This window comes from Dioscorea cayenensis, chromosome 1 (genome assembly GCF_009730915.1).
Source record: "Dioscorea cayenensis subsp. rotundata cultivar TDr96_F1 chromosome 1, TDr96_F1_v2_PseudoChromosome.rev07_lg8_w22 25.fasta, whole genome shotgun sequence".
In the NCBI taxonomy this organism is placed as follows: Eukaryota; Viridiplantae; Streptophyta; class Magnoliopsida; order Dioscoreales; family Dioscoreaceae; genus Dioscorea; species Dioscorea cayenensis.
The window spans coordinates 4338110-4346406 of record NC_052471.1 but is presented as its reverse complement, the minus strand read 5'-3'; the positions used below and the strand labels follow the sequence as shown (position 1 = coordinate 4346406).

Sequence of the window (8297 nt, the reverse complement as noted above, 5' to 3'; positions counted from 1 at the left end):
TACTCTTTTGATACATGAAGGCGCCAACGACAACCATCGGCAGCGCATTCCACAGTCACCAGATGTTTTTCGTTCTTTATGAATTTGAAGTCAAAATTCCTTTTGATTGCATGATTTCGAAGTACATCCCTGAAATGTTCGACACCGTCAAAACGTTGTCCAATATCCAACGACAGACTTTCGGAATGATCCGACGAGGAAGGAAGACATCCCACACCGTCGTGAGTCACCATGGGGATAAAGCGGGAGCACTTTCGCGAATCCGAATTCCCCGCCAACACTTCGATCGAATGAAAAGATCAATATGTTAAGCGGAGAATATAATGTTTAAGTGATAATGACAATATTTAAACGTTAAATTAAATACTTAAGCAGTTACCTAATAACATAAACGACTTTTACAAGATGTTAACCAGTGACGGACATATTTAAACACTAATGACCCTAGACAACTGGAACAATTAAAAGAGAAGGAACTTACAACGAGTAAAACTCGTTTTCATTAGGATTCGGCAATGGCACATTTTCTGTCTCGACAACAAGATCAACTACAGCACATTTGAAGATGGAGTGCACGTGACACATCCGCTGGAAGTCAACATCATTTTCTATTGGGCAAACCGTTTTATATCCATCTGGTGTGATGAACTTAACCCTGACAAGAGAAACTTCGAGACCACATCGCTCACATATCTAAGCTAACACCAACTCCCAAGAAGTCTGAGCCGTGAACATTAGCACTCTTCCCTCCCCGTTGAATCTAGCAATACCACAAAAACTCTCCATAATATATCAGCCGAAAACCAAATCGTACAAACCAAATGAAATGAAGAACAAAAATAAGCCGAAGAAGAAGAAGAAGATGTAAACAATAAACATCAGTCAGATAGGCAAACAAAAAAAGTGCATATATATATATATATATATATATATATATATATATATATATATATATATATCACTGTCGCGATGAAGACAAAAAAGTGCATAGAGGTTAGACTAGACGTGATGTGATTGGGCGGTATTTTTTCCTCCATCCCAAGGGCAAAAAAGGAAAAATATATGCCATTGTCGCGATGAAGACATATTGTCATCGCTCGACATGAGTATCTGTTTAAACGTCAAGCTTTTTATGTTTAAACAGATACATATAGTGTTTAACATAATGATTACCGGTTTAAATAAAGTCTATATCATGTAAATAATACGTAAAACGTTTAAATATACTGATTTAACTGTTTAAAATATATGTTATTGTTTAAATTGAATGCTTTCACTGACATCGCGTTGAAGATGGGAACCTCCTGGGTCACTGTTTAAACATCTTTACGTATTTTCTTAAACACCGTTGTCATTGTTTAAAGAGTAACTTGAGTATTGTTTAACTTTTTCTATTGTTTACAATGACGTTCTTTTGTTTCCCACATTGTTTTTACTAGGTCTCTGTTTAAATTTCAGAAGTTCACATTCAAATAAGCGTGTTTCGTTTTATTTATAAAACATTTACAACATTTACAACATTTACAACGTCCTCTCGGACTTTAGACACTCACGACTCGACCCTCGTATAACGAAACAAGTGTCTGTACATTCGAATGCTCACAACGGTTGCATAACATGCGCATCAACTTGAACCTGCACAACGTACAACATTAAAAAAAAAAGGTTAAACAAACACATTCATGAAAACGACTATTAATCAATGTGTCATGGTCAGACTTAAGGGATCCTGATAGTTAAACACAGAACGTAATAGTTGTACACTGACGTAATGTTCTTAAACGGTAACAAAAAGTCTCAAGTGATAAATATCAACCCCGTCTTAAAGGATGTTGACTGATCTCCCTCCTCTAGAGAATCCTCCGCAATCACGCAATACGTGAAAACTTTCTTTTCTTACCCAAGTCGAAATGCTCGCTTAATTGTTTGCCCGTCATCCACCATTTGGAGAATCCCTCCGCATTCGAGCGATTATGAGAGCATTTTCGCCTAGCGAGAAAAGATAGTTTAACTTGTTGCGTGATTACGGGCGATCGATTCTCAAGATAAGGAAGGAGGTTCACGAAACATCCTTTCAGATAGAGTGGTTGTCCATGGGAAGAGGAGGAAGAGGAGGAGGATGATGAGGACGACGAGGAGTGGTTGTCCATGGGAAGGGTTCTTCCTGGTTATTTATGGTGTGAAGTCCACAAGCAGGTTGACTCTTCATATCCGAGAAAAAAGTTAAATGCACAGTGGACCGACATTGACTAATGACAACGAACGGGTGTTCGGATATTTATGTTACCGTGCATAAGAATTAATGATTAATTCTTATGCACGGGATACCATAACCTTGCCACTTGCCACGTGCCACGTGCCACCTGCCAACAATTCAGATCAAACGAAAAAGATCACCGTTTTACGCAGAGACTTTGAGAATTTACACGTTAATATAAATAGTTATACATGTAAAGATAATGTTAAACGGAGATGACAATTATTAAACATATTAGTAGTATATTTAAACGGATAATAGCAAATAGTTAAACATTATTTAAAATATACAAATAGATAACCATAAACGAGAAGAACTTTACAACAAAATGAACTTGTTTTCAAACGGAGATGACAATGGCACATGCTCTGCCTCGACAATAAAATCGACTACAGTTCATTTGAAGATGAAGTGCACTTGACCAATCCGATGGAAATTAACTTCATTTTCTGTTGGAGAAACCGATTTATATATTTCGGGTATGATAAACTTCACCCAGACTACCACAAATGAGCTGCCATAATAAACACCTGCGGAATGGTCAAACTGATAGCAACGAAGAGATTCTCACCGTATTACGAAACCGGCAGAACTGAAGTCGAACAACTCAAATGAGGAGAAATGAGGAGAACAATAAGATGTAATGCAACTCCTAGGCATTGTCTATCAGAAACCAAGCAGAAAGCCCTTGAAAAGGTTAAACATGATGTGATTTGGCACTTTCCTTTCCTACCATTTTCAAGGCCAAAAATGGGATTTCACAACATGGACTCATTTGAAGTGAACGGTAGGGGGTAAAAGGGAAGTTAAACACTAACGGAAGGGCTGTCCGGGGTGTGTAAAAATAAGAGGGGGTTTTTGAGAAGTTTTGAAAATTACGAGGGGTGAACAGTAATTTTCCCTAATTTCTACTCCTAGTCAAATAAAATTTAGTTTTCATTCAAATTTATGATTTATCCTTTTTTTTAACAATTTAAATATATATATTTCAAAGAAGTTTTAAATTAAATTTTAACTTTTGATTTTAATCATTTGAATTGTTTTAAAAAGAGTGTTTCTAGAAAGTCAATCACAACGTTAATAATAATAAATTAATAATAATAATAATAATGATAATAATAATAATAATATTATTATTATTATTATTATAAATATAAAGTAGTTTTTATATGAATATAAAGTAGTTTTTATATGAATATAAATAGTAATTAACCATTTTTACGGGGGTATGCAAGTAAAAAAACATTCAAAAATTAAACCTATCTTATAGATTTGGGTTGTTTTGTATTTACCGTAGATTAAAATAAAAGATATCATATCCATCATTGAAAATTGACTATGATTTGAAATTTTTATTTTAAAATAAAATATAATCCTATAGTTATGGAATTGAAATTTTACGTTTTCCTTTTACTTTCGTCTTGTATTTTCGTTTGTGTTTCTCGCCATTGAAAACTAGAATTTAGCTCAATTTAAAAAATAAAATTAAAAAGTAATATATGGTATAGAATAAATCTCCTATTCTTTAAAATTTCGCCAAACACCAATTCTTAATTTTTTCAATTTTATTTAACCTTTTTATTCATAGACTATGATGAACCCGAGTGCCCCTTTGTGGTTTCTTTATACGTTTTTGTAAAGTAAAAATAATACTTTAACTGATTTTGTTTTCATCTTGCATGACCTGAAATTCAAATTAGTTTTTTTTTGTAAATATATAAATATTTTATACAGGGATTTTGATACCAAAGAATTAAAAAATCATTAATAAGTAATATTTGTGTTGAAAACTCGTTTTATTTTATTAAACAAACTTTAAAAAAATCATAAAAATTTTAATTGGAATTCAAAAACCACAAAACTCTATTTGAAATTTATAAAATCCACATAAATTATTTAAATTCAAAAACTAATTTTATATTGTTTGGTATCTAATTTCATTTTTGATTGCATTCTTCTGGTTTGATTTTTTTTTTTATATCTTTAAAGAAAAAGAAAATGCTAATTTCAGTTTTTTGTATGCGGTGAGCGTGGATCGAACACGCGACCTTCAGATCTTCAGTCTGACGCTCTCCCAACTGAGCTATCCCCGCTTGTGTCTACTTAAATATATAAAAAAATAAGACTTCAACTTTAGTATAAGACTATGAATTAGGTCAGATCAGACATTAGTCACCCAAAAAAACACAAAAAAAAAAAGGCAATTCATTCCTGCCAAGAGAAGCATATGGTACATGCTAAATTTATTGCATAAGCAAATAGCCATCAGTCTGTAATACAAGTGATTGTTTTACGTTCATGCATTCAGCTTTCCATTATAATAATAAATACAAAACCACAATTTGGCCATCAGAATGTGTCGTCGTGGTCGGTCATCAGAATGTGTCATCATGGTCGAGTGATGAGTGATGAATCATTCAAACAGAAAGCTCAGACCGAGAAATAAGAATGCCATCAGTATCAGCATAGAGCCATTCTCCATCACAAATTCTAGTTCCTGCAATATTAATAGGCACATGTTTCTCTCCAATTCCCTTCTTATAAGCTTTCATCGGGTGCGAAGCTAAAGCTCTTACTCCGATATCACAACCATTGATCTCATCGACGTCTCTGATGCACCCGTTGATCACAATGCCAGCCCACCCATTGTTTTGAGCTTGTTGAACAGGGTTACCACCTAAGATTGCACACCGCAAGCTAGCACCACCATCGACTACTAAAACCCGGCCGTTGCCTCTCTCTTCGAGGAATTCACGGATAAGAACATTGTCCTCAAAGACCTTCAAGGTGACAATTGGTCCTGAGAAGACTTGACGTCGGCCATAGATTTGGAAAATGGGTTGAAGAGCACGAAGGTCTCCATTAGAGATGAGATGAGGGTTAGCATCACATGCTTCAGCAGTTGCCAGTGGTAAAGCCATAAATGAGAACTAGTACCTCAAGAAAGAAAGAGAACTTATCAGGATCAATATATCGGAACACTTGATGTTCAGAAAAATAAACAATAGAAATCCATTGGAGCAATAACATACCGTACTAATTTCTATGATATAACTAAGCAAAAACTAAAATTAAATAGACTCACATGTACAGCTTGTATATTTGTCTATTTGACCAAGATAAACTAATCATCCAATGCATGTAGAGTAATAGGCAAACTTGGTATTTTGTTCAAAAAATAGAAGAAAGCTAAATAAAGAAATTCAGATGCTTTTAGGATCGATGAGTTTCTCTTTGTGAGATCTGAAAGTGGAGAAATCTTCTGCCATGAACGTTGAACATACTGCATGATAATATTCTGTCTCTTACTATAACAGGTTATATGTATCACAATGCATTAATATCAATATGATGTTGAATGGATTTTTTTTTTCAACACGATAGATCCTCAGGACTGCTTCACCGCCTGTAAACTCTGCTATTTAGGAACACAAACTGTAGTCCTAAATGATAATATTTCAATAATCTTAATGACATACACGGTGGCCCCTAAAACTTGCCAAACCGGACAGGAGAAGGATGCACAGCAAACATCAAAAGGTTTCCCTTTTTTTTGGTCAGAGCATCAAAGACTTTATGAAACTTATAGATAATAGCACAAGTCAAAAGATGTAACCCAAGATAGGAACATTGGACCACAACAATTAATAAAAAATGAATAAAAATACTGATAGAGAAAGTAATTTCAATGTCTGATTGACAATCCAAATAAAATTTGTAATCAACTAGCATGCCAATTATACACAGTTCACCTTTTCCAAAGAAGAAGAAAACCCTTATTTATTACGGGATTATCATGAAGCATTTGGATGATAATTAAGCATGCATAGTTTGTAGGCTTATAAGCAATTCACAAGTGGTAATTTAAAAACAACCACAAAAGGTGTGCATAAATTCCAAAGTCTAAAAAATAGATATTTATTTATCAATACAAGGGGATGCAGACCTGTGAATGCACATATTTGATACTTATCTGTTCCATTCACATCTCCACTGTCTCAAACAAAAAAAAAAAAAAATGCAAGGCACTATTACCCCATGCAACAGTGAGGTGCATAAAAATACCTTAATACAAATTTCAAACATCTAATTATCTTAAATATTGTTCAATATTCTCACAAAACACTTATGATGCATATACTGTTCTGAAATTTTGCTTTCTAAGCATATAGTAGTACCAGATTTTTCAAAAATATGTAACAAGAATAATCTTGCTAGACTATCTTTTTGATAGTCCATTAAATTCTTTTACAAAAGAATAAGTTTCACTTCTGCTAAAAGAAAGAATGAGCAGAACTTCTCAACAGAACACATCTATACAAAATTTCTATTAGATTATATTATCATTTTATATAATATTTACAAGTTCAAGAAGGCTATTATACAAATGATCACATGACAATGTGACCCAATCTTCTCTTTCTCTCCCTACCATATCTCTATGGTTTACACGCTACTACTAAACAAAGATGTCAGTACCAAGTTCTTTTATCTTGTAGTATTATAGCACAAGTGATACAAATTAATCGAAGCTATGTTGAAAACGAAGAGATTTTGACAAACCAAGAGGGTCCTATCTTCCCATCTATTCATACTTAATAAATTTACAAAAAAAACAACAAAACAAAAGCTAGCATAATCTATTATTATTAAATAAAGCATATTATTCAAAACATAAGATCTTAATAATCCCAAAGATTTCCATCGCCTTGTCTACTAAAACGCATCAAAATACACCAAAGTATTCTCATTTCATCAAATTACATGCAAAAAATGAGGGAAAACCCCCACAGTAATTCCAACTTAACAGAAGCTATCACCCAAACCCCTTCAAACACGTCAAAATGCACACTAAAACGAGTATATCCAATCAAATCTCAAAGAAAAAGAGAACTCCACAAAAAACCACATCAAAAATCAAACTTTTACCATCGTCTAACACCATCAAATCCAGAAACAAATCCCTAACACTCGAATGAACCACAAAATACAGATCAGAACGAGAACTGCTCAAATTTCAATCATTTAACGAAAATCAAGAGACAGAAGGATCAGGAAGCTCACAGGGATGAGTGGTGGAGGGAGAGCTATCGGATTTCCGTCTCTGCGAAGCTGATCACGGATCGAAAGAGAGGAAGGAGGAGAAGGAGGAGGTGGGTGGATGTCGGGGGACAATGGGCTCTGCTTTCGTGCGACGCGATGCTTGGAATCGGACACTCATGCTTTGCTTCCATTCATCATTCGAGAAAGAATCCAACGTCTTTCTTTTTACAATTTGCCCCCTAACTTTTATAAATATTTTGATTTTGGACCTTTTTTCTTTTTTATATTTTTGTTTTATTTACTAAATGCGATAAAACCCATGTATAAAGCCTTATTGTGAAAAATGAGGATAAAACAATCAAAAGGTCTTGAATTCAAGACTTGTTAAAAACAATAATAGTAATGAGTCACTAATTGTGAGTGTGGACTCACAGTCCAACCCCATTATTCTCGGCTGAGGGCGGATGGGTTGGACTATTAATTCTCAATTCGTGCACATACCCCTTGTCTTAGCTCGGGTTATGTTAGAAGGAACCAAGAAGGAGGTCTCAATAACAATTGGTTTTATTATGTGACAACTGACTCTGCATTCATCATTGGGTAGACCTCATACAAGGATTGAACTAAAGAGAAGTAGGGGGAATTTCTGTCTTCCCCCACCTTTGATGTCATTTATCTTGAAGTGTATTTTGAACTAAACCCACTTTAGTAATTTTTTTTGAAGTGGAGCGAAGTGAGTCAATATATAAAAACTTACTTCTTTTCACTTCCAAAGTCTCTTTTGAACTCATAGAATTTCACCTAACACTTGAAATCTTCAGCTATATTCTCACTTACTAATGAATGAACACCAAAAGAACTGTAAGTGATATCACTTTCCCCCATTTCAGGAAAGTAGCATTTTCTCCGGTTCCCACTTTAGATCACTTCTCCTGAAACGAACATCTTTGATTTAATCTTTTGTTTCATTTCCTCTTATCAATGAATAGATCTCTTT

The 8297-nt window shown here is 34.2% G+C and overlaps 1 protein-coding gene and 1 non-coding gene across 3 annotated transcripts; both read right to left on the bottom strand.

The window, feature by feature from the left end:
- Positions 1 to 4277: 4277 nt before the first annotated feature.
- On the bottom strand, positions 4278 to 4350 carry TRNAF-GAA. Its single transcript has one exon. It is a non-coding gene; the product is annotated as a tRNA-Phe (tRNA).
- Positions 4351 to 4465: 115 nt separating this feature from the next.
- Positions 4466 to 7497, bottom strand: LOC120265030 (putative 4-hydroxy-4-methyl-2-oxoglutarate aldolase 2). 2 transcript variants are annotated; one of them, XM_039272968.1, is made up of 2 exons: positions 7322 to 7497; positions 4466 to 5194 (listed from the first exon to the last, which is right to left on the bottom strand). In XM_039272968.1, the coding sequence occupies exon 2, from the start codon at positions 5176 to 5178 to the stop codon at positions 4675 to 4677; it is 504 nt and encodes a 167-aa protein (XP_039128902.1). In that variant the 5' UTR covers positions 5179 to 5194; positions 7322 to 7497; the 3' UTR covers positions 4466 to 4674. The 2 variants fall into 2 exon arrangements, with proteins under 2 accessions (XP_039128902.1, XP_039128897.1); XM_039272963.1 differs by having other exon boundaries at positions 4466 to 5187; positions 7322 to 7496.
- Positions 7498 to 8297: the final 800 nt, after the last annotated feature.

Coding starts and splice junctions, on each gene's coding strand:
- LOC120265030 (XM_039272968.1), bottom strand. CDS start 5,178: ATGGCTTTACCACTGGCAACTGCTGAAGCATGTGATGCTAACCCTCAT.